The 27,663-nt window shown below is 40.3% G+C and overlaps 1 protein-coding gene across 4 annotated transcripts in view; it reads right to left on the bottom strand.

The window, feature by feature from the left end:
• The window catches only part of SLC4A10 (solute carrier family 4 member 10), a 272,821-nt gene that overhangs the window by 72,478 nt on the left and 172,680 nt on the right, over positions 1–27,663 (bottom strand). For all 4 annotated transcript variants that reach the window (XM_073305622.1, XM_073305620.1, XM_073305621.1 and 1 more), the window contains exon 6: positions 11,214–11,402. In XM_073305622.1, coding sequence (XP_073161723.1) covers positions 11,214–11,402 — 189 coding nt within the window. The remainder of the gene's footprint in view (positions 1–11,213; positions 11,403–27,663) is intronic.

Below are 27,663 nucleotides of genomic sequence, written 5' to 3'. Positions count from 1 at the left end.
ATGTTTCAGGGGAACAGCTACAATTTTTCCAAACGGTTCTCCCACTACTAGTTGTACATATTCGGTTATGAATGGGCAAACTGTTAATTAGCAGCCATTCAATTTGCCAGTCTCAAAATTATAACTTTAACTTTTAAAAAAATCAACTTCATACCCTTCATACCATATATTACTGCATATTACTATGTTTTCATGCTTTAAAAATTGGATTTTGATATGTAGCAATATCCTAGAATCATATTGGACCATAACCCTCCCAGACAATAGTGTTCAACTTCTTTTGATTATAGAACCACAGTATGTGAATACAACTTCTGCACCATTCTAGTGATTTCAATAATGTAATGTAAAACTCTCTGGTGACTCTGTACTGCATTTTTATTATTATTATTATTTTGCATTCTATTAAAGTGAAATGCACCCCTGTGGAGAGGCCCAGGAGAAAGCTTTTGCACCACTTACGTCACACTTAAGCTCTTTGCTAAGTGCTAAAGGTACCCTTAAATAGAGTTGGGCTTTGTATGCACATGAGTTAATTTCACCCTAATAGACTGCATGAAGAATAAATGCAATACAAAAATCGCCAGTGGTTTACATTACTCAGGGAAGAATTTCACAACTAGTAAGCATATGTAAACCAGAAGAGAGAGGTGTTCCAAAATGTCTGGGCCAGATTCTGCACTCAGTTACACCCACAGAACCCTAATGATTTGGTTGGGATCATAAGGGTGTAAGAGAATGTAAAATTTAGATTTGTAACTTAAGATCTATTTATTTATTTTTCTAGGCAAACAGGAAACATGTATAATTACAGATATTAGCATATACATTTTGTATGCTAGAGAGAGAGAGAGAGAGAGAGAGAGAGAGAAGTTAAACTTTTTTTCATAACTTAGTATTTACATCTGTATTATTATTCCATAAAGTGAAAGCTGAAATGCAATTCTTTAATTAAATTCTGGCCCTTGTACAAAGATGGAGTAAATGGGAGCAGAGATGTTTGGCAGGAGAAATAAAATCATCTCCTACGACTCCGAGCAAGACCATGGACATACTGCGCAGACTGTTATAACTGCTACAGTGCAGACTCAAACTTCACATAAGCATATACCTACCCATTGAGCTGGGGGTGTGATTCCCAGCTCAAGGAGAAATACTGGCTATAGCTTTTGCAGAGCTACCGTGCTAAAAATAAAATGTTGCTGCAGCAGTGCAAGCTGATGGTGTGGCTACCTGCCCCAAGTTTGTACCTATCCAAGACCCGAGGCATGTACTCAGGACAGCTAGTCCATCCTACCACTTGTGCTGCCACAGCTACCCCTTGTGTTTAGCTCTTTCTCCATGAGAAGGGCAATCATCATATCTAATTTTAAAAAGGGGAACAAAGAGGGCTAAGGGAATTATAGACTAGTCTACCTAACTTTGATAGCTGGAAAGATACTGGAACAAATTATTAAACAATCAATTTGTAAGCACTTGGAGGATAATAGGGTGATAAGGAATAGCCCTGTCAAACAAGGAAATTTGGTTGGTTACTGGCCTAGTAGATAGGGCGAAGCAGTAGATGCGTTATATCTTGATTTTAGTGAGGCATTTGACACTGTCCCACATGACATTCTCATAAGCAAACTAGAGAAATGTCTAGATTAAATTACTAAAAGGTGGGTCCACAACTCGTGAAAGACTGTATTCAAAGACTAGTTATTCAATGGTTCCCTGTCAAACTGGGAGGGCGCATCTAGTGGTATTCCACAGGGACCAGTCCTGGGTCCAGTACTATTTGATATTTTCATTAATGATTTGGCTAACAAAGTGGAGAGTATGCTTATAAAATCTGCAGATGACACCAAACTGGGTGGGGTTGAAAGCACTTAGGAAGACAGCATTAGAATTCAAAATGACCTTGACAAATTGGAGAATTGGTGTGAATTCAACAAGATGAAATTCAATAAAAACAAGCGTAAAATGCTTCACTTAGGAAGGAAAAATCCAGTGCACACGTACAAAATAGGGAATAACTGGCTAGGTAGAAGTACTGCTGAAAAGGATCTGGGCGGTTTTGTGGATGACAAATTGAATGAGAGTCAACAATGTGATGCAGCTGCAGAAAAGTCGAATTTCATTCTGCTGTGTATTAATAGGAGTATCACATGTAAAACATGGGAGGTAATTGTCTCGCTGTACTTGGCACTGGTAAGGCCTCAGCTGGAGTACTGTGTCCAATTCTGGGCACGACACTTTAGGAAGGATGTGGGCAAACTGGAGTGTCCAGAGGGAAGCAACAAAAATTATAAAAGATTTAGAAAACCTTACCTATAAGGAAAGATTAGAAAAACTGGGCATATTTAGTATTGAGAAAAAACACTGATGGGGGACCTAATAGTCTCAAATAAGTTAAGGGCTGTTATAAAGAGGGGGGTGATCAGTTGTTCTCCATATCTACTGAAAGTAGGACAAGAAGTAATAGGCTTAATCTGCAGCCAGGGAGATTTACGTTAGATATTAGGAAAAACTTTACCTATAAGTGTAGTTATGCTACGGAATAGGCTTCCAAGGGACATTGTGAAATCCCCAATATTGGAGGTTTTTAAAAACAGTCTGGACAAACACCTGTCTAGGACAGTCTATGTTTACTTGGCCCTGCCACAGCACAGGGAGTTGGATTTGATGACTTCTTGAGGTCCCTTCCAGCCCTCCATTTCTAAGATTGTATGAGACCTACAGTGAGTATGAATTCTCGAGATGGGAATCACACTCTCAACTCAAAGTGTAGACAGCCTGGGAACCTCTAACCACCTAACATGACGTCAATTTTTAATGGTCTAAACACTTGCTTTCACAGTTGTGTCTAGTAACTCCCTATGGTAACAGAAATGCACACAACAGGAAACACAACAGGCCCCAGTCAGTATGTGGAGTTTATGAATGGCTTTTGTTCTTTTTGCACGCACAAGACTTTATTTTTTATTTTCCATGTATGGTACAGCCATCTGGAAACAAATGATTTCATGAGACTCTTGGCCTTCATTAAAGTAAAATAGTATGTTGCTAGCCCTCGTAGCTGAGGAGAAAATCTGAAAATGCAAACCAAGTGGATCCTACAGGCTGAAAATCCAAACAGCAAATAAAGAGAATGCAATGTGCTTAATTTTGGGAGGTCTGACTCATTATTTTTGAATGCCCAAGGTTGGCAATATTGTGACTGGATCAATGGGAATAGTGGGGACCTAGTCAGTAGGATCACGGACAAGCCACAGCTACAGCCCATTAGCCACAGCAATAGCCACATTCATGCAGCTGTTCTATGTCCTGTCTTCAGGTTGAAGAAGATGATGCTACTGCTCCCCTCCAGGAACACCTGTGTATCTCTGTCAAGTCAAACACTTTTATTTGTACTTTGGGTTTCTGTGTGGATGACCAGAATTTCATTCTTTAACAATACTGAAGTATAGACAGAACACTTAAAAATCTAATGATATCAGCGCTTGGATTTATTCTACTGTCAGTATGTATCAAGCATTCCAACAGCTTTATTCTTCTATTTGAGAAGTCAAAGAGAATTGCAGATTTTCTAAAGCATATACCTGCCAATCAACTGTAACATGCTATCTTACTGAAATACTCAGCGGGCACACGAGCGCACGCACACACAGAGGGACTTAAACGTTTCAACAGACACACTCATGTTTAAGTAGGTTTTAGGGGTTATCGATTTAACTAAAATGCCAACACCAAAACAATGAAATATACTTCATGATTTTATGTAGAAAATGATTTGTTTTTAAGATAAAAGAAAATTCCCAAGACTTTAAAACTATGGACAGTAGATAGGCATGCTCAATTTTTGGAAAAAACAATCATTCAGAAGAAATAGACTCTTTCATGCAAAACCAAACCATTTATATATAAAAGGAATTAAAATGGGATCCATTTTTATATTGCATCAATAGATGCCTATATTAAAAGATACCTGAAAATTCAGTGTTTTGAGAAAACCTATTAATTACATCAAGTAAAAATCAGAGTTCCAGAAAGAGAATTTAAGCTACAATATACTATGGCCTTCCAAAATTTCAACCCAAAAGTTATTGCATTCAGGATACCTTCAGTACTCAATATTTATCAAGAAACCTTGTTTTTATCCAAAGAAAGACAAAAACAACCACAGTAAGCACAGTAATCACAATAAGCACAAAAGAACAAGGTACTACTAACAGAAATCAAGGCAAATCAAACATGGAGCTTCATAAACCCTAAATATTTACAAAATATTTATAAAAAAGCTACAGTACTCCTTTCCATTCAGTAATGGTTCAGTGTTTTGGGAGCACAGTATTGGGCCTTGTGGACTTTTAACTGTGACTTTTTACTAGTCACCAACTTTCAAATATTAAATGAGCTCACATCTAAGGAGACTAGGAAGCAAAGGTATATATAGTAACAATGTATTAAGTAGATTAGGGTCAGATTTTGGTCAGAGTATTGTAAAATTCAAATATAATACAAAAGTCAGCTTTTAGCTGCAGAATTTGTAAGGAACACATATTCTTAACTACCATGAATAAACTGCCATTCTCATTGTACCTACACAACTGAGAGTAGAATTTGGTGCTGTTTGAAAATACTTCTTATGAGAAGAAGCAGAGAAAGCCAGATTATGATTTTTTGTATACTAGACCTGAACCTCAAACAATTCCATGCATACCCATGCAACTCTAACCAAAATGTTGTGGTTTGCCACATTCTCAACTGATATAAGAAAATGTATTTATGAAGAAATGATTTCTAGTCTCAAATATTCCATCTTTGTTCCAAATAATTACCATCATCATGTAGGATTCTCGTATAAAATTATCACAGCTTCTGCCAAAGGCCTTAAATATTGATTATTAGCCTATAGCAAAAAGCTGCATGCTGGAAGGAAACTGAGTTGAAGACATGGATGTACATGTTAATTGACCTGAAACCCAAGCAGGATACATTTTTATACTACCTCTCAAACCTTCAAGGAGCTTACAGAACCCAAAGGGTAGGAGATGAGGGAGGTACAGAGATGAGATGAGCCTGTTAGAGACAGACACAACAAAGACAGAGCAAAATAAAGAAATATAAAGATGAATGACACAATTCCATACATGTAGATTATACATTTAATCATGGGTACAAGGAAGATATGGAGAAAGAAAGAACAAATATCAGGTGACAATGTTTAAGAATTACGTGAGCCTTAGTTCAATAATATCATGAGAAAGCTGTGGATAATAAGTCTTGACTAAAATTAGTTAGCTTGAAAAGAATGCATGTCAAATACGAAATACAATATTAGATCATTTAATTTAGAATTACTATGGTTGGGTCCAGCTGTATTGCTTATACAGAGAAAAGGAAACCTACGAAGAATTTGATCCCATATTACATATGCACCCAAAACCTCTCATTTAAGTCACTGGGTGTCTTCAACAGGCAAGGAATATAGGATCAGGCCCTTAGAGCCAAATTCACCACTGGTGTAAACAGAGGACTCTCTATTGACCTCAGAGTAGTTTCATCTGCTTTATATTAGCACTGAATTTCGACATTAATGCTTAACTGCAGATACAAGATTATGAAACTGGGATGAAAATAATGTAAACACACAACCCAATGGAACAGTAATTTATAATCTATGGGCCAAACTCAAAGGTGATGCACAAATCAGACGCCCTGACATGAATGTAGCTCCATTATATTCGCTTAAATCCATTATAGCAAGTGTAAGGAAGTCTGAATTGGGGCAATTTGCAAGCCAAGGAGCTAGAAGAAGGTGTGAGAAGGCATATGACAAAGTAAGAGGGGGGCTACTTTGACTCACACTTTTCTTATGTAACCCACTGGTGCGTGTGTTACAGGTCCCCCACTATGCTGATCTGCAAGGGATATGAATAATCACAGCCCCAAGCTCTACAGTATCATATCTGTGTCAAATTTAGAGGTGATTTAAACTGTATGTTGATAAGTGGGCATGACGGACTCTAAAGCAGTCTCAGTTGGTGTAAACAACACACAGAGGGAAAGAAGAAGGTGCAAGATGCATATTAATATGGATGGAAAGGGCAATTGTAACTTACACCTTCTTGCACCTAACTATTAATCACTTGTCCTGCTACCTTCCTTTCCTCAGCCTGTTGGTGTTTAAGTTACATCAGGAATGGGTTTGTCTATACTTGGAGCTGGGGGGTGTGATTCTCATCTCAAGGAGACAGAAATCACACACACTTATTAGCTCTGATCAAGTTAGAACACTAAAACTAGAACGTAGCTGCATCAGTGCAAGCGGCGGGAGAGGCTAGCTGTTAGTACGATCCCATCCTGCGACTTGTGCCACCACTGCTACCTTCTATTTTTAGCACACTACTGCAAATCTTTGCTCAATCCGAGCTAGAACAGGTATATCTCCAAGTGTAGTAGTTAAAGGTGTACAGCTAGTCAGAAACGGGGAGAGGGAGATTGCTGTTTACTGTCAGAATTTTGTTACCATCTGATTTTTCTGACCAACTATACTATCATGAAACTCACACGACTTGTTCTCTCTGCATGAGCCTGATTCAACAAAAATGTATGGGTAAATTCTGCATTGCAGAAACCTGTTCAAACGTGCTGAAAAATATTTGTTACCATTGCTATAATAATACAGAAGTGGTTTATCTGGTCAAACCTAGTTTTTAGGGATTTTCCATCATGTTGATACATACATTTACATATATAATTCTTCATCATCAGGATGAGGATTCTATTAATCTCACTAAAAATGTGTTACATAGCATTCCAAACTTGATCTGCAAAGATGACTTGGTAATGGCAAAAGATTATATATTTTAAAATTCCACTGGCTTTAATAGCATTTACTCTGAAATTCTTTTCCACCATCCATTCTGGGCGTTCAGTGTCAAACTAAGCTTTTTTTAAAAACCATTTTTGTTGTTGTTATGCCAAATTTGAGTGTCATTTTTTACTGGAACATCAAAAGCAGGCTTTTAATTCTCACAGTTTTGATGCTTAATGAAAAGTGAAAGTTAAACACAGCATGGCAGCATTAAAAATGCATGGTAAATCCATAGCAGCCTGACACTTTAGCCCCGAAGAGGATGTGAAGAAAAGCCATTGTAAACAAAAGATAATACTATTAAATACAAAGAAAATTAATTAGAAGGTCTGAGAGATTCACACACAAAGAAAAGCAGAGGAAGAACATAAGCACAAATATTTTCCAGTAATGTCATCAGGGCACAACAGACACTGGAGAGAGAAGGGGCTGAATGCCTAACTGCAGCAAGTGACTAGGGTGGAGGGAAATGGTGGATCTAAACCATCTTTCCATGCCCCAACCCTGGGGACACCAAAGGCATAGTGGTTTTACAAGTTACAGTAGTTGCAGCAGTCACACAGCACTATGCCATCTTCAAACCGCTTGAGGATTCTCAGTGTAACCAACTTGGGGTTTAGAAAGCATGGCCCCTTTAAAACCTTATCCTGAGGCATAGGAAGTGCTTGTTTTTCTAGGAAGAGGGGAGTCAAGATAGGGAGAGCGTCGGGGTTTGGGTGTCGGTAGCGCCAGACAAAGGGCTTACAGTGAGCAGGCTCTCCCACAGCAAAGCAGCTGAGAACCAGCCCAAAGCCTGGAAGGACAGAGCAGCTGACCAGGGATGTCCCAGGATGGGAGCCAGGAGGCGCACCACACCAAGAATCACCTGAGAAGCACAAACCAGACCCAGTATCACTGTCACCCAGAGCGGTATGGGGCTTTGAGGAGTGGGACATGTGACTTTGCATTGGGAATAAGGAGAGAGGGTGTAGTTAGTTAAGTGGAGAGGGTTGTTGCTCTGTGTGGGTTTGTAGAGAGCGGAAGAAGAGTGCACCAGAGGGTTTTGGGGGGGGGAGTTTACTGGTGCCAAAGACAACCAGGAGCACCCAATGACTCACTGTCAGACTGGAACTCTGACCAGGATTCCTGAGCTCCGAGTCTAGATGCTCGGCATCTGTCCTTTTATATTGTGGTATCACAGAGCCTGTGGGTCCTCCATTCATCCCTCTGTTAATAAATATTTCCTTTTCCCATATTTCTTGTACTATTTGGGGAGCAGGGTGCATGTTTACTCTGCGGGGGGGAGGAGGGGTTGGAACAGATGCCCCTGGGATGGAAGGAAGTTTCCCTACTGCATTCCTGTCCATGCCTTTTTTTGGCTGGAGTAGCCTGCAGAGCACTCCATCTTGGCCAAAAATGCGCTATAATTACACCAAGAAAAATCTTCAGTTGCTCTCTTAGGGCAGATTCTGGTAGCTATCCACTGCGTCAGTAGAACAGGGGACAAGGTTCTGGGACAAGATGTCTGGCATTGCTCTATTTATTACTCTCTGATCATCTCTGGATCAGCATTGATGGGCTCTGAAAAGGGCTGTGTCTATTTCTTCTTGGCTTGGAGACATTCAGCCTTTGAGGACTGGAAGAGTAAAAGGAGAAAAATGGAGAGGATCAGCAAGACTTTAGGGATACCTCAGAAGATCTGCTTGCTCTCCTCAAAAGATTTGACAAGCCTTTTGTATAATTAAGCCTTTGCTCCAAAAGGTAGAAATAATTGTAAAATAAATTGAACAGCTATGTTAATACAATTTTGAGATTGTGGGAGAGGAAGACACTTTCATACCTTGCAATTGGTTGGAACCTTTTTTACATCCATATATAGTATACGCTTCACATACAGCACAGAGGCATGGGAATAAGCAGAATAAAGTGGAACCACATGCAGGTTTTGCAAGGCTGTCCTCAGAAGCAAAGAAAGACATTTCTCACCGCACATGCCTGACATTGCTTTGAGGTGTTTTTGTCTTAGTGTTAGCTTTTTTTACAAATTTAGTTTACTAAACTTTAGTTTTCATAGTTCAGAAGTTATATCTGAGCCATCATTCTAATGATAAGAGCAGCTTACACAATTGCTCTAAGTTTTAAAACCGACATCTAAAGAGAAATTTTCAGCTATAGCCAGCAGGAAGAGGCATACATCATTCACAGACTGCAACAGTTAGATAGAGCCCTCATCTTACATACATATGCAGGAGAGTAGGAGAACATAAGGTTCTAGGGGAAAAGGCAAGTCTCCCAAGCAGGTGCTATAGTTTCAAAGAAAGGGATGTGTGTGGGCGAATAGCTAGAGAAAGGCAAGTAATGAATGCTCGCACTTTACAAAGAAGGACCTCCTGTCCATGGGCAAGGCCCTAAAGGCAGCGGAACTACCAAAGGTGGGTGAAAGGCATACATGTGATGCGGTGTACATTATTAACAGTGCTTTATGGAAGATCTACCCATGACAGTGTGAAGAACGGTGGGGAACATTCTACAAGATGAATGTACAGGAGCCTATGGGCCTGAGACCATGCCGATCCACTAAACAATCTCTCTCCTCTCCACTCCCCCTTTCTTTTAAATGGAGCACAGCAGATACCACTACAGCATGCAGACTGTTATACTGGATGTGGCACAGCTGCCCTGGGGCTCCACGGCCTTGAGGAGAAAATAATAAACAAACAAACAAACAAATAGATTTGAGACTACTCTGTAAGCAGATCTAAAGTAATTTTGTCCTTTTCTTTCTGAGATGTGCTAAAGCTAACCAATCACATTAGTCCAAGACACAAAGCAAATATCCAGTAATCTGAACATAAGAATGTCAATTTTAATGACATTTAGAATAAGAAATAAACATTTCATTAAAGCTCAACTTTAACACAGGACCTTTTTTCTACTTTGAAAAGGCCAATATAGGAGAGTGACCAGTTAATGGACAATGTTTCAAGATAAATAAGAGACATCTCTAACTGCATTGGACTGTTAAAAAGCATGCTTGGCAGTATCACTATTAGTTGGACACACAGTTGATTTACCTTCATTTAAATATTTTTACTAATTTAAAATGAATTAAATACAATATAAATAATATAATGAAAATGGTCTGTGTTTCTCACACAAGATCAGGAAGTTCCAATTGCCAGATTGCAGGATGCCCGGTGCACTCTACGGGCCTAATTTACAAAGCACTTTAGCATGTGCATTTCTATTCAAAGCAGCACTTAAGCACACTGATTTCAATCACATTTAAGCACAGGTTTAATGGCAATCATATGTTTAAAAGCTGTCCTGAACAGAGATGTTTTCTGGAACTGGGAACTAAGTAAACCTCATATGGAATCTGGACATCGCACAGAAATGATCTTCCTATTTAATGTCCTCTTCAGATTAAATTACATTCAGCCTTCTAAGCCTGAGATTCCCACCCTAGGGAAGGAGCTAGGCTTGGAAGTGTGTGTAAAATCAACATTACAGGGCTACCACCAAAGGGTAGTCCTGCTTTGGAACAAAGAGTAGCCTCTACTGCATTGTGGATCAAAAGACTCATGGAGTTTGTGGAGGTCAGAAGCCAGGGTAAAAATTTTAGGCTCACTAACATCCTTGGAATATCTTCTGCATAATAAATTACCACCATGCTGCTTTCATTGGTCTCTTACCCAAATATATGAACATACACTGGTTAGTACTCAGCCGTGGAGTATCTAGGGGTATGTTTACACTTTAAGCTGGAAGGTGTAAATGACACCACAGCCATACTAGCTGTCATTGAGTTAGCATGCTAGAAATACAGTGTAGCCTATTCTTACCTCTTTCAAAAGTTTATCTTAACCAAATTTTTTCCATAAAAGTATTGCACAGCCTTTCCCCCTTTTCTTACTTGTAATGCAATTTCCTGAAAAGTGACTCTATAAAAACAACAATACTGGGTTCCATGTTTATTTTGTCTCAATGGCTTTCCATTTATAAATGAAAAAATGGGGACTTTTTCCAACTGCCAGCACTGTAAACTCAGTCTAGAATCTAAAAGACAAGTTGAGTTCCTTTTACTTCATGAACCATCATCTAGCTCATTCTATCAGAGTGACATTGGTTCTCTATAGTTAATAGATGTAAAAAGTAGTAAACACATAGTTCTGTAAGTAAATGAAAACAGCTACATCTCTGAATATTTACAAGGGGCAGCTCTGTGAAATAAAAGCAGCCATTTTTACTCAGTCCCCTTTCAAATCAGAACCACACCTGGACGGCTGTGAATACAGCAGCAGACAGGCTCAGGGGGAGAAAATATATGCTATAAAAAGCTTCTGAAACATAAAATAATGCAACACGTTACCATTTTTGTCCATGGAATGAGGCTCAGACTGTTTTTTGCCAATATCAGCAAAGGATCTGACAATTGGAATCCTGTTGCTTAACTTCTTCTGATTCTGATGGTGGTGCTGCTTCAGTAAAGCTTCATGTACTCTGTGACGAACATCTTCGCTGAGCTGCCCTGAGCCCACTTGTTGATCAAGAATCATATCTGAAAAATAAATACATAAATATAATATAATGAACAGAGAGAGGGAATTATGTTATTAATAATTATAATGCCAAATAATAAAATATGAATTACAAGTGAAGGGCCCAGTTTTACATTCCTTACTCAAGAAAAAACCATTAAATCAGGCACCTTCATGCTCCCTGGACTGAGCAGCAGTGACACAGAGCAGAAAAGAGACAGGTTTCATTTGCAGGACCTGGACCTTGCAGCAGCTAAGAACTGAAATTGCAAGGAAGTCCTGCTTAGCCCCAGACCAGAACATGCCCAGTGTTGATGGAATCTTCAAGAAATTTAGCTAGAAAGCTCTAGCATGTCCCTAGTGAGCATGGATGGGCTATAGGGTTTTTGACTGAAAAGTCTGGTCGAAAAGGGGACCTGACAGTGTCCAGTCAGTACTAATGACTGGACATCCAAAGTTCAGGTACTACAGGCAGGGGAGGAACTGGGTCACCACCCGCACCAGCCCCTACTCAGCTGGGGCCACCTCTTACTTTCATCGGGTGGCTGCAGCTCTCAGCCAGGGTGATGGGGTCTTGGGGGGAAGAGGCGGGGTGGGAGGTTCCAGCACTCCTGTTGGAGCATCCGGTTTTTAAATATTACAAAGTTGGCAACCCTAGTGCTTATAACTTGGACAAATCTGGGCACATATTCATGGGAGTGGCAAAAGACAAGTTTCTGACACAGTGGCCACCTCTATATCAAATTTCAAATCCCTGGTTCAAAGCATGGAGACACTAGAGGTTTACAAAGCAAACATCACCAGAATGTTTTAATATTGGCAAAACAATGTATTTTTCCCAGCCTTGTTTTTGGAAACAACTGATACACTGTGTCTTAATATTTTTCTAAAACAAAACAAAACTCTGAAGAATATACCTGGCATGGAAAATGCCAGCCCAAACCATTAAAGTTTGGCAAAGTCATAAATAAATATAATTTTGATGCTTCCATAACAAAAACATTTCAGATATCTGTTTTGGAGAATTTTGAAATTTTGGGTTTTCTATTCCAAATCAGAACACACAACCTTTCTCTGCCTAGCTCCATTCTCTAGTACTAGCTGCTTTAGAAGAAGGTGCAAGTAAACACTGCAGTAGTCAGCTGAGAGAGATCCTGTCCCCAGAGAAAATTCCTCCCAATCCCAACAGTTACCGGTTGGCTTATACCCAGAAATACATATATATATATATATATATATGTGTGTGTGTGTGTGTTTGTATATATACCATTATGAGTCTGGATGGATGAGTCTGGATGGCCAGTTATCCATATAAATGTCAAATGTTTTTTTAATCCTGCTAAGTTGTGGCACCACTTATATCTTGTGTAATTAGTTCCACACGTTAATTATACATTTGTGTGAAAATGTACTTTTAGCAGTTTCAAATTTGCAATTTTCCATTTCATTGAATGTCTTTTTGTTCTTTAATTTTGAGAAATAGTAAATACAAGTTCCTGACCTACCTACTCTGTATCATTCATTATATTGTAGAAGTTTGTCATGTTTCTCTTATTTGTCTCCTCTCTAAGATAAATGGTACACCTGCAATCGTGAGGCCTACCAGGAGCCAGCTGAACACTGTAAACAACTTAGGGTAGAGTGCAGACCGCAGTAGCTTGTAATGATCCCCCAAGGAACCATGTTTCCCCCAGTGAGAAAAAAAGCACACCATGTTCCACCAACTTCTGTTTCCATCACAACACTTGTAAAGGACTTTATGGCCCCCTTACACTGCTGGTGCACTGCCTTGCAAAAGGGCTAGGGTATGAGCCAAGAATCTGACTCTAAATGTCTATTTTACAAATTAATCTATGATTAAGTAGATGAAAATACACATTTATATGTCATTTGTCATGGTCCAAATCTTGTGGGAAGGTTTTTGTTCCCTCCCCTTTTCCCATGCGCCCACACAAGATCACAATCTGGCTCTATATTACTAAGCGATTCACTGATAATGCTTTCAATTAAACAGCAGAAAGAAATTTCAAATAAGAATATACAGCAAAACAAACACCACTTTATTCAGAAACATTGAATAAATAAGGACCCAATCCTGCAAGTGCAATGCTGACAGACCCCGGTTATTGGGATTGAACCGGGGACCTCTGGAGCTTAGTGCATGAGCCTCTACAGCAGGGGTGGCCAACCTGTGGCTCCGGAACCGCATACGGGTCTTCAGAAGTTAATATGTGACTCCTTGTATAGGCACCGACCCCGGGGATGGAGCTACAAGCACCAACTTTCCAATGTGCCGGGGGGTGCTCATTGCTCAACCCCTGGCTCTGCTGCAGGCCCTGCCTCCTCTCCACCCCTTACTTACCCCTCCCCTGAGACTGCCACACCCTCGCTCCTCCCCTCCCTTCCCCCAGAACTTCCTGCATGCCATGAAACAGCTGATTGGGAGGTGCTGGGAGGGAGGGTGAGGCACTGATCAGCGGTGCTGATGGCCAGTGGGAGGTGCTGGTGGTGGGGGAAGCTGATGGGGGACTACTGACGTATTACTGTGGCTCTTTGGCAATGTACACTGGTAAATTCTGGCTCCTTCTCAGGCTCAGGTTGGCCACCCCTGCTCTACAGCATGAGCTATAAGCCAACTGGCTGTTAGCTAAGGCTGTAGAGCAGACTCATTTAACTCTCTCTCTCTCTCTCTCTCTCTCTCCCTCTAAGTGGTGTCGTTGGCACTAGATGGGACAGAACACCACACCCAGAAGATGTGTGGTTACACAAGCAGATCTATGTGCTCATGCTGAGCCCCATTGTATGGAGGCATGGATGGGATTTGGCCTAAATAATGTAAATGAAAAGATTCAGCACAAAATCCAATAACAGAAAATATCAAGAAGCATTGTTCACTTTTAATGGAAAAGAAGCTGTTGAGTTAATATATTTAATTTGGGGAAAAATCTTGTTGGCAACAGTAGTAATGCTTAAAAGCAAAGAAAAGAAAAGAAAAAGAGAGAGAGAGAGAAAGAGAGAGAGATACTAGAGCAAGTAAATCAGCAACATGTTAGCACAAAATATCCTTGCGTATCCATTAGGAGAAATCGTGCTACACAGAAATGGTGATATAATGAGCTGAGTCAGAAACTTGCTGTACTGAAAATTCCGACAACTCTTGAGTCTGTTCCCAAGACAGGCTCATATCAACCAGTAAATTCAGTGGTGAAGAAGCAAGCAAAGCAGAAAAATAAATAAATAAAAGACAGATATGTTATAAGCAAAGACAGATTTTGTCAAGTCTTTGATAGCGACCAAGAGCTAAAGAACAAAAAAAGATTAAATAAGTACTCAGGTAAAATGCACAGTGAAATTGCAAAATTCAGCAATGCACTGAATGTACATAAATTGTTGTGTTTGTAAAGTTCAGAGTGAGCATATAATAAACTAATGTGTCACATAAAGATGCAGATGCAGTAAGAGTTGTGAAGCTGGAGTACATAGAAAGTATCATCTACAGAGAATTGGTTTGCTTGTAAAAACAAAAACAAAAAACAATTTAGGACAAAATGAAAGGTGCAAGGGGTAGACAGCCTGCATACATATTACATGGGCTAAGGGCAGACATATCTCTGTCCCTCCCCTCCATCCATGTAAAACAAAACATGCAGAGGCAGTGGCTTAAGAATTGGATGGAAGAAGAGGCACAGTATAACAAGTACGTTGGTCTTCGTGTTCAGCATCAAATCTTTTGAAAATCAATGATTTTCTCAGTCTTCTCAATGCAGTTCATTTTATTGCGCTATATATCAAGCTTAAACTCCTATAAGAAAATGCACAGCTGCATAGATCTGAGGAGTTTGACCTAATTTCTGCATCTTGTTTTGTTGTTTGGTGTAGTCTGGAGTAAAACAATTTGGTTTTACATGGCTGGATCGGGTTTATTGGCGAGGAAGTTGGTCACTGAAACAGTAGCATAAGCCATAGCCTGGAATGGTTAGTGAGCTATCCTTTGAGAATAAAGTTATTCTGAGTTGCATTTTTAAATTTTGTTTCCTCCTTTATTGTTAGCAAAAATGAACAGATTGATTAATGTCGCTATTGGCAGAAGAAGAATGGGATAGCATCAAACAAAGATATCTTGACTCATCTGCTGACACCTTATATTACTTTAAAAGTTCACAACCTACAAGGTTGTTACACTAAAATAATTATCTCAGAACACAATGAGCTTTTGATGCTATTACAACAAAACACCATGATATGCTGCAATTTTTTAACCTATCGATGAACTGAAATTTAAATGTTTTAATTTTCAGAAACTGTATGATTTAATGCACTGTTATTCTATATTGGCAAAGCTTCTGTTACCTTTGGCAAATTTACCTCACGTGTTTGGAACAAGTTGCTAACCCTAAACACAAAGGTGTCTATTTATCAGGCTTGTGTCCTTAGTACTGTCCTTTACGATTATGAAAGTTGGGTTATATAATCCAAGCAGAACAGTTTTCACCTCTGCCCTCTTAGAAAAATCCTTGGAGTTACTTGGGTACCAATGGGCCACCAATAATGAGATCCTTGAGAGAACCGGCCTACAGTCTGTGCAGACTATGCTGGACATTCACAAACTTCGCTGGTTGGGACTTGTGGAGTGCATGTCTTAAGATCATCTGCCGAAGGCTGTGCTCTATGGCCAATTTAAGAACTGCCTGAGATGCAGAGGAAGGCCAAAGCTCCAATATAGCAATAAGGATCCTGTTCAGGATCCTGACACAAGGAAGAAAGGAGAGCAGCAGAATATGGACCCTGGACTTCAGAAAAGCAGACTTTGACTCCCTCAGGGAATTGATGGGCAGGATCCCCTGGGAGAATAACATGAGGGGGAAAGGAATCCAGGAGAGCTGGCTGTATTTTAAATAATCCTTATTGAGGTTACAGGAACAAACCATCCCGATGTGTAGAAAGAATAGTAAATATGGCAGGCAACCAGCTCGGCTTAACTGTGAAATCCTTGCTGATCTTAAACACAAAAAAGAAGCTCACAAGAAGTGGAAGACTGGACAAATGACCAGGGAAGAGTATAAAAACATTGCTCAGGCATGCAGAAATGAAATCATGAAGGCCAAATCACACTTGGATTGCAGCTAGCAAGAGATGTTAAGAGTAACAAGAAGAGTTTCTTCAGGTATGTTAACAACAAGAAGAAAGTCAAGGAAAGTGTGGGCCCCTTACTGAATGAGGGAGGCAACTTAGTGACTGAGAATGTGGAAAAAGCTAATGTACTCAATGCTTTTTTTGCTTCTGTCTTCACAAATGAGGTCAGCTCCCAGACTACTGCACGGGGCAGCACAGCATGGGGAGGTGGTGACCAGCCCCCTGTAGAGAAAGAAGTGGTTGGGGACTATTTAGAAAAGCTGGACAAGCACAAGTCCATGGGGCCGGATGCAGTGCATCCGAAAGTGCTAAAGGAGTTTGCGGATGTGATTGCAGAGCCATTGGCCATTATCTTTGAAAACTCATGGCGATTGGGGGAAGTCCCGGACGACTGGAAAAAGGCTAATGTAGTGCCCATCTTTAAAAAAGGGAAGGAGGAGGATCCTGGGAACTACAGGCCAGTCAGCCTTACTTCAGTCCCTGGAAAAATTATGGAGGAGAGGAAAAGTGATCAGGAACAGTCAGCATGGATTCACCAAGGGCAAGTCATGCCTGACTAATCTAATTGCCTTCTATGATGAGATAACTGGCTTTGTGGATTAAGGGAAAGCAGTGGACGTGTTATTCTTTGACTTTAGCAAATCTTTTGATATGGTCTCCCACAGTATTCTTGCCAGCAAGTTAAAGAAGTATGGGCTGCAAGGTGAATAGAAAGCTGGCTAGATCATCGGGCTCAACAGGTAGTGATCAATGGCTCCATGTCTAGTGGTAGATACGCTGGAAGGTAGGGATAGGATACAGAGGGAGCTAGACAAATTAGAGGATTGGGCCAAAAGAAATCTGATGAGGTTCAACAACGACAAGTGCAGAGTCCTACACTTAAAAGCCCATGCACTGCTACAGACTAGGGACTGAATGGCTAGGCAGCAGTTCTGCAGAAAAGGACCTAGGGGTTACAGTGGACGAGAACCTGGATATGAATCAACAGTGTGCCCCTGTTGTCAAGAAGGCTAATGGCATTTTGAGCTGTATAAGTAGGGGTATTGCCAGCAGATCGAAGGACGTGATCGTTCCCCTTTATTCGACATTGGTGAGGCCTCATCTCGAGTACTGTGTCTAGTTTTGGGCCCTACACTACAATGGCTAGGCAGCAGTTCTGCAGAAAAGGACCTGGGGTTACAGTGGACGAGAAGCTGGGTAGGAGTCAACAGTGTGCCCCTGTTGTCAAGAAGGCTAATGGCATTTTGAGCTGTATAAGTAGGGGTATTGCCAGCAGATTGAAGGACGTAATCGTTCCCCTCTATTTGACATTGGTGAGGCTTCATCTCGAGTACTGTGTCTAGTTTTGGGCCCCACACTACAAGAAGGATGTGGAAAAATTGGAAAACATCCAGCGGAGAGCAACAAAAATAAATAGGGGACTGGAACACATGACTTATGAGGAGAGGCTGAGGGAACTGGGATTGTTTAATCTGCAGAAAAGAAGAATGAAGGGGGATTTGATAGCTGCTTTCAACTCCCTGAAAGGGGGTTCCAGAGAGGATGGCTCTAGACTGTTCTCAGTGCTAGCAGATGACAGAACAAGGAGTAATGGTCTCAAGTTGCAGAGGGGCGGTTTAGGTTGGATATTAGGAAAAACTTTTTCACTAGAAGGGTGGTGAAGCACTGGAATGGGTTATCTAGGGAGGAGATGGAATCTCCTTCCTTTGATGTTTTTAAGGTCAGGCTTGACAAAGCCCTGGCTGGGATGATTTAGTTGGGGATTGGTCCTGCTTTGAGCAGGGGGTTGGACTAGATGACCTCCTGAGGTTCCTTCCAACCCTGATATTCTATGATTCTATGGGTCATCTAAGGATCCACAGTTCTATACACCTATATATAGACTGAAAGCCTAGGATAGATACAGAGATAATATAGATGCAGAGATACACACACCTACTTCTATCTCTGAATAGCTGCAGAAACAGAGTGAGAGGGAAAATATTCTTGAAGTTATAATTATTATTATTTTTATTATTATTATTTTCATAGTCGTCTCCCACCAACGTCGCATAGTGTGGTCCCCATGGTAAGTAGACCTAAGCTATGTCGACTTGCAAATTGCATAACTTAGATCGGCTTTCTGCTGTAGTGTAGACATGGCCTCAGAAACCAAAAGGCAAATAGAGGGAACTGTTTAAACAAGCAAATCTGATTATTTCTGAAGTCTGATTCATGATTTTGGAATGTGCAGGTTGGCAATCTTGTATTACTACCACCCTTTGAGCTGTACCAGTGGAAGTACAAGGGTGAAGATTTCCCGAAATGTCTACTGTAGAGAAAGCCTGTGCAACTACTTCCCTTGCACGTGATCAATACAGTTTCCCTGACTTCCATCCCACAAAACAGAGAAAATGATTTAGGCCTATATCTTTATGGCATCATCTCTCTACCTCTAGCAATGGCAAATCTCTGGAGCACACGCGTACCTATTGCTATGCTTACACTATGAACTAGGGGTACTATTCGCAGTTCACATAAACATACTTGTGCTAGATCCTATTCACCTACTGCAAGTGTAAATAGTAGTGAAGCTGCAGTAGCATGGGTAGTAGCAGCATAAGCAAGGCTTAGCCCTGCCAAGGACATACCCATTGGTTTCAAGTGGAATTGTATTTGGCATAGCTAAATCTTGCCTCCACTGCTGCTTCCCATGCTACAGTTGTTGCCCTGCTGTTTATACTCATGGGAGCTCAACAAGAGCTAGCATGGGTAGGTGTATATGAGCTGAGAACCATCCCCCTAACTTGCAGTATATATGTAGCTTAACAGTACCAAAACTCCAGGGGACTTTCACCTCCGCAGCAGGACAAAGACAATATATTTCTCCAGAAAAAACATCCCTCTTCCACAATACATAAAACCCTTCAGAGGCCCCTTTTATACACAGATGCAATTTAACTTTAGGATTTTCAAGGCAGTATCACAACTACAGTGTGCAACTCTTTGAAAAGTAAACTGTGTAGAAGAATTAGGAATATCAATAAACCACATTCTATTACTATTTGCAGTTAGTGGATACAGTAACACAGTGTGGCATGAGAAATGTTGACACTGACAAAGTCTTGAGACCCTTACGGCTTTTGGCAGTAAGAAAATCTTCGTTTACAAAGAAACAGTGAAGAAAACATTGTTTATTTTTTAATCAGAAAATTCTTCCTTCTTGGTCAGTTTTTTTTTTTTTTTAAAAGAAACTTGAATTTCTTTACTATTCCTTTATGTTTAATTTCAAGTTCTCTCCCCAATCAGACTCATTTAAAATATCTTTATACGGTTTATAACCCAATTCTGTGATTAAGAAACACTTAACAAAATAGAGTAAAACATGCAACATTAGACCACTTTATGTTACTCCATGATCTAATATTGATCTAACAATCATATAATTTGGAAGCTGAAAGAACAAACAGGCCCAATCCTTCCCCCACTGAAGTCAAATACAGTATTCAAATCAATTTCAGTCGGAACAGGATCAAGTAAAAAGCATGAATATGAACCATTAATGTGAGGGAAGTCAATGGGAGTCTTCACTGGGAACCAAATTGGGCCTTTAATTATTATTAATTACTATTACTGGGACCTTAATTATTGAGATTTTCAGAGTCACCTAAGGGACTTGGGCACCCACTTTTCATTAAGAGAAATAATACATCCAAATTCCTTAGCCAGCTTTGAAAATTTAAGCCTACTGAGTCCAAACCTGCCCGAGTTCCCCACCAGCATTTTGAGGTTCTGAGCCCCTGCCAGTTTCAGGCTCTACATTTGCTATTGAAGACTGCACAAGACATTTGTATAATTCATATCTTTCTGTAAACAGCAATACAAACCAACAGTTCTTTGTACTGAAAAAGCTATATGTTTCTACAAACCTTAAATTCTCACTTTCCCTATATACAAAATTAGCAGCTCCCATGTCAGGGAGAAAAACAGGGATAATAAAAGTCTTCATTTTGTTCTCAGAGAATATCACAAAAGAGACAAATTTTGCTCTGGAGCAACTCTACTGTTTACACTGGAGATACACGAGATTTACATTGGAGTAACTGTGACCAGTACTTTACCAATAATCTAATTTTTAACCACTCCAAAATAGCAGCTAAAATCTAAAAGACACCTAGAGCCTGTCCCCTGTACCAGTGAGCAAGGAAAGGTGAAGACCTGAAGAGCCTTTCCCCACTCCTTTTTTCTCCGCTGAGCAGCAGCTGGCCACAGTGAAAGTCCTCAAGATCAGAGGACCAAATTCTTTTGGTGTAAATTGGCCCAGCCCCATTTACTTCAAAGGTGCTGTGTCAGTTTACATCGGCAGAGAATTTGATCCAAGGAATACAAGGATGCCACAGGGCTAGTGAAGCTGGCTCAACCTTTAAACCTGCCATTGTGTGATACATTCAATCAAAATGTGTGACAGATGACCAGAATGTGGAATCCTTAGGTTTTCTTGTCTGTCATGCCATAATCAACAGATTGTAAGGGTTTGTTAACCTTGTAACTTATTTTTATGCATATTTTCTCTGTGTGAATTCAGTAAACCAGTTTTTTTTTTTTTTAATTGAAAAACAAATTCTATCATGGACAACCTGCATAAACAACATAAAGGTTTCCTGCATGGATTGTCAGCAGGATTTGAACCTATGACCTAAATCCCCATCCCAGACCTCTACCACTTGAGCTGTTACTCTCTAGTTTGATCAGCCACTGGAGGGGGATGAGACATACACTTTCCCAGTGAGTTACACAACTATTTACTAGACAGCAGCAGAATGTTGGAGATGAGGATTACTGAGTTCTGTCTCTGGCTCAAGGAGGGGAGTGTGTCTAGTAGTTACAATAGTGGTTATAAGCAGGTTAGCTAAAAACATATATTTGATATAAAAAAAAGGAGTACTTGTGGCACCTTAGAGACTAACCAATTTATTTGAGCATAAGCTTTCGTGAGCTACAGCTCACTTCATTGGATGTGTGAGCTGTAGCTCACGAAAGCTTATGCTCAAATAAATTGGTTAGTCTCTAAGGTGCCACAAGTACTCCTGTTCTTTTTGCGAATACAGACTAACACGGCTGTTACTCTGAAACCTGTCATATATTTGGTATGTTCATTCTGAGAAGCAGTGTGGCTAAGTAGATTAAAAAGCTGGGTTCTACTCCCAAATTTCCCTCAAATGGACTTTGTTCAACATCTCTGCTACTGATATGTAAAATGGGGGAATGACACTTGCTGCCTTCTAGGGTAGGAGAGAGACAAGGTGGATGAAGTAATATCTTTTATTGGACCAACTTCTGTTTGTGAGAAAGTGCAGGAGTAGGAATACTGTAGAACTAGGGTAGGAGTCTGTTGCTTTGCTCAGTAATAAGTGCAGCGAAGTCCACAGAAAGTAAAAGTGAGACAAACTCCTGGCTCACAGCTTGGTGACAACATCAGAGCTGTTCCTATGGTGCCAGGAAATTCAGGGCTGTATCAATGAGACACCATGCATCCCATATTGTATGGAGACAATACTTTGTTTCCATTAGAGCATTAAAAAAGTATTTGCAACCCCCCAAAATTAAAGCTTGTGAATACTGTTTGTTTTGGTTGCATGCACAAGGTGGAAAATTAGACCACTGAATGGAACTGAACTGAAGTTTCAACATCAATCAGGTAATTTTGGAAATATGAGAGATTCCCTAATTCATGACTATTGTAGTTACTGAAAGGTTGCTAAGAAACACTGAGTTAACCCCCTAGACAAAGCAGCATAACTTTGCCAACCTGATGAAGGCTTGCATCTGGAGGTGATCAAATGTGAGCAAAAATCAAAAGCAGGTTGGCGAAAAGGGTGCATACTGAATAAAAGAATTAAAGACAAAGGCAGTGCCAAACCTGTGCGAAGTAGCTTGTTCACAGACAATGTTATGCTTGTGGTAATGTGTATCATAAACGCTGTATTAAAAAACCTCTTTACAAACATGTGATGTTAGGGGGAAAAACCTAGATTTGTAAAATGAATCCACCACAGACGGAGAAACAGTTTTTCAGTAAGAAAGTTGCATGTGAAAGGGGAGTCCAAAATGCACCAAAAAGTAAATGAAAATTGGCGCATAGAATCAAGCAAACATACTTGCAGAACAAGATTTGCACAGATTGAAAGCCTAACAGGATATTACCAAAAACAGTGAAACTGCACACTCAGCCATGAGAGGTTGAGGGCCTGCAAAGCCCAATGACCTCACTAACAGGATTGAGCCATTACACAGAGAGAAAATTTCAGCGTGAGAAACATGTGAACTCCCTAAAGAATATAATGGTATAGTGCATAAGCTGACTTTTGTAAGAGTAGAAAAGGGCTAACAATCAATACTGGATTTGAAATTATGGAAAAGTTGGAACATAACGTGTGCAGGTCACTGAAAAGCTAATAGACAACACAGAGGTCATGCTGAATAAATTTATTTATTTGAAGGGGTCTGTTGTTTCCCTAAACCACACTGACTACAACCAAAATAAATGGCAAGACCAGAGATTTATGCAACAAAGAAAGTACTATCACTAACGGTTGACCAAAAAGACTTTGAGCCAAACAACAGAAAATGGAATCATATGCTGAGTGCTAGAACCTTCTGGGTTCATTCAGTGGTTTGTCAACAAACCAGATGGTAATCTGAGAATTTGCATGGATCCAAAGGAACTAAATAAAAATATCAAAAGAGAACAGTTTTATCTGCCAATTTGAACTGAAATAATGGGAAGAACAACATAGTAAAGTGGTTCTCTAAATCAGATGTTGCAACTATCTTCTGGCAAATACCTCTTAAAAAGACAAGTTCCAAAATTCACTATTTGGATGACAGATTCTTGAGACTTCATTTGACCATATGGTCTGCATTAGAAGTGACCGATAGACTACTACAGTTCAAAGGAATTCTTGTATAGAGTGTGTAATGACTATATATTAATCTGGGAGCTACACCAGCAATACATGACAAAAGACTATGTATTATACTCAAATATAGGTAAAGGTGGTTTAAAATTGAAGTAAAAGAAATGTGTCTGCAAGTCTGGGTGAAGTACTTTTCAATGAGGGAATAATAATAGATGATCATAATGGTCCCTTCTGACCTAAATATCTATGAATCTATGAATAAAATCTGACAAAGAAAAATGAATAGCAAATTGAGTAATGGCAAGAACATGCAATCTGAAAGACCTACAATGCCTGATGTGAAAATTCATCTCAGGAAACCCAGCTAGAACAACAATATATTATTTCCGTATACAGCATTGCAGATATGTATAGCACTTAATCATCAGATACAAATAGACAGGTCCCTGCCCCAACAAGCTCACAGTCTTACAGATATTTTTTTAAATAGGGACACATTTTGAATACAAAACAAAGCATAATGAAGAATGGGATCATTTGAAAACTCCCATCATGAGTGGTAACATTATTTTAATGCAGAATTAACAATTTCTAGGGATGTACCACAAAATGTTTTGAAAGCCATCTTCGTGCAATAACATTAAAGTAATTGTTCACCTATCGATTTTATCTCAAGCATGTTAAGAAGATCTTTTAAAAATGTATACTCAAATAGAGAAAGAGTCTAGGGCAGGGGTGGCCAACCTGTGGCTCTGCAGCCATATGCAGCTCTTCTGAAGTTAATATGTGGCTCCTTGTATGGGCACCGACTCCAGGGATGGAGCTACAGGCACCAACTTTCCAATGTGCCGGGGGGTGCTCACTGCTCAACCTCTGGCTCTGCCACAGGCCCTGCCCCTACTCCACCCCTTCCCATGCCCTCCCCTGAGTCTGCCGTGCCCTCGCTGCTTCCCCTCCAAGCCTCCTGCAAGCCATGAAACAGCTGATTGGGAAGTCCAGGGAGGGAGGGGGCGGTGCTGATCGGCGGAGCTGCCGGTGGGCTGGGAGCAGGGCGGGGGGAAGCTGATGTGGGGTTGCTGACGTACTACTGTGGCTCTTTGGCAATGTACGCTGGTAAATTCTGGCTCCTTTTCAGGCTCAGGTTGGCCACCCCTGGTCTAGGGCTATGTTCTGGATGTTTAACGCTTCAATGAATAAATAAGGTGTTTATATGGATTAAAAGTCTTGGTTGAAGCAGACAAACCCCTTCATCACAATCTAGCAATGCAGGTTACGCGAAACTCCTTCAAGGACAGAAAGACTGTTGTTGCATTTATAAAAGTGTAATTTGAAGCAGGAATTTTCAGCAAGTTTCTGATGGCAGATATACTGTCACGAGCATTTTTGCATAATACAGTCTCCAGGCAAATAAACTGAAAATATATGCATATAACAATTTTACTTGTTAAATCAGAGTGACATGTCTTACATAGAATAATGTGGAAAATTATCCATAGTGAGACTATTAAAATCCTATGCAAAGTTATTAAAAAGGTAGAAATAGCAGGAAAAAAAACACAGAAACCAATTATGCACGACAAAGATAAGGACTTAGGTTAACTGAGGAGTGTTACTAAAAGTCAAAGTGCATAGTACCCTCTACCTTAAGAAAACAAGTTTTGCAACACAGGAAGTATCTGGTAGCATCGAGAAAACTAAATGATGAGTGTGAAGGTCATTGTCTGGCCAAGCATAATCATGTGTAGAAGGCAATAATGCAACTATTGAACAATTTTCTGAAGAAAATGATGCCAACAGACAACAGAACCTGTGACAGCAGGGAAAGGTTGGGACTGACCTCTGTATTTAGGGATGCTCTGTGATACCCAGGAACTGTTTCTTTACTTTAATAAGTGTTAATATTATCCAATACAAGCAGAACTCCTGTCATTTCTAGGATCAAACCAATGTTTCTAAGATGTGGTGTACCATAAGTGGAACTATAACAACTAATAATGGGCAATTATTTAGTAAAATAGACTTTAAAGACTTTGCTGATAAGTACAAATTTCATCATTATACTTCAAGTCCGGGACTTATTTTATTTATATAGGAAAAAAACCCTTTCCTATTAATTGGAAATATCAGAGTTGTGTGCATACACAGCAAGCCTATGTAACTATCTGACCTTATTACTGCTGAACCTCCTTCTTCCTCCTCAAGCCTTTCTGTTTGCCACATTCATTTGTTGCATCTTTTTGCAACCTCTTAAGAGCCAGGACCCTATCTTCCTGTGTGTTTGTAACATGCCTAGCACAATGAAGCTTGATCCTGATTGGGGCTTTCCAGTACTACTGCAATTCAAAGAACAATAATAGAAGGACATCCCTAATCAAATGGGCTACGAGCTTTATTTATAATAGCGAAAAATCTCTTCAGAAAACCCAAAGACAGCATGGAAGACACAAATCTATCTGAGTTACAGAACAATACCCTCAGAGTGAGGTAAAACATGTTCAAAGCAGTTAAGAAAGACAGTCATGGGGGATGCCTGTTAAAATTTCAGATTCTAAAAGCAGCAATCAATCAAACCTTGTAATATAACAATCTACTATTTGTATCAGAAAAGATACCAAATGAGGGAGAACTACATCAATAATGATAGCTGCCACTCCTAGGTTATATATAGGTTTTGGGAAAGTTCTGAGAACAAACAAAAAACTTTTTCTAAGCAAAAAGAAAAGGGGAACTTGTGGCACCTTAGAGACTAACAAATTTATCTGAGCTTAAGCTTTCGTGAGCTACAGCTCACTTCATCGGATGCATGCAGTGGAAAATACAGTGGGGAGATTTATATACACAGAGAACATGAAACAGTGGGTGTTACCATACACACTGTAATGACAGTGATCAGGTAAGGTGAGCTATTACCAGCAGGAGAGCGGGACGGGGGGGACGGGGAACTTTTGTAGTGATAATCAAGGTGGGCCATTTCCAGCAGTTGAAAAGAATGTCTGAGGAACAGCGGGGGGTGGGGGTTGGGGGGGAGGAAATAAACATGGGGAAATAGTTTTATTTTGTGTAATGACCCATCCACTCCCAGTCTTTAGGGGATGAGAGCTGAAGAAGCGTTGTTCTAAGTCAGCCATAAAAATGTTGGCATACTGTGGGGCCAAGCGGGTACCCATGGCAGTGCCGCTGATTTCGAGACACCACTGAGTTCCTGAGGAAACTACAATCCATCGGTGATCTTCCTGAAAACACCATCCTGGCCACTATGGATGTAGCAGCCCTCTACACCAACATTCCACACAAAGATGGACTACAAGCCGTCAGGAACAGTATCCCCGATAATGTCACGGCAAACCTGGTGGCTGAACTTTGTGACTTTGTCCTCACCCATAGCTATTTCACATTTGGGGAGAATGTATACCTTCAAATCAGAGGCACTCCCATGGGTACCCACATGGCCCCACAGTATGCCAACATTTTTATGGCTGATTTAGAACAACGCTTCCTCAGCTCTCGTCCTCTAGCGCCCCTACTCTACTTGCGCTACATTGATGACATCTTCATCATCTGGACCCATGGAAAAGAAGCCCTTGAGGAATTCCACCATGAGTTCAACAATTTCCATCCCACCATCAACCTCAGCCTGGTCCAGTCCACACAAGAGATCCACTTCCTGGACACTACGGTGCTAATAAGCGATGGTCGCATAAACACCACCCTATATCAGAAACCTACTGACCGCTATGCCTACCTACATGCTTCCAGCTTTCATCCAGACCACACCACACGATCCATTGTCTACAGCCAAGCTCTGTGGTACAACTGCATTTGCTCCAACCCCTCAGACAGAGACAAACACCTACAAGATCTCTATCAAGCGTTCTTACAACTACAATACCCACCTGCTGAAGTGAAGAAACAGATTGACAGAGCCAGAAGACAGGTTTCAGAGTAGCAGCCGTGTTAGTCTGTATTCGCAAAAAGAAAAGGAGTACTTGTGGCACCTTAGAGACTAACAAATTTATTTGAGCATAAGCTTTCGTGAGCTACAGCTCACTTCATCGGATGCATTCAGTGGAAAATACAGTGGGGAGATTTATATACACAGAGAACATGAAACAATGGATATTACCATACACACTGTAAGGAGGGTGATCACTTAAGATGAGCTAATACCAGAAGAGTACCCAGAAGTTACCTACTACAGGACAGGCCCAACAAAGAAAATAATAGAACGCCACTAGCCATCACCTTCAGT

The sequence above is a fragment of the Lepidochelys kempii genome, chromosome 11, assembly GCF_965140265.1.
Source record: "Lepidochelys kempii isolate rLepKem1 chromosome 11, rLepKem1.hap2, whole genome shotgun sequence".
Classification (NCBI taxonomy): Eukaryota; Metazoa; Chordata; order Testudines; family Cheloniidae; genus Lepidochelys; species Lepidochelys kempii.
Note: the sequence above shows the minus strand (reverse complement) of the source record. Positions and strands in the feature narration are given on the sequence as shown.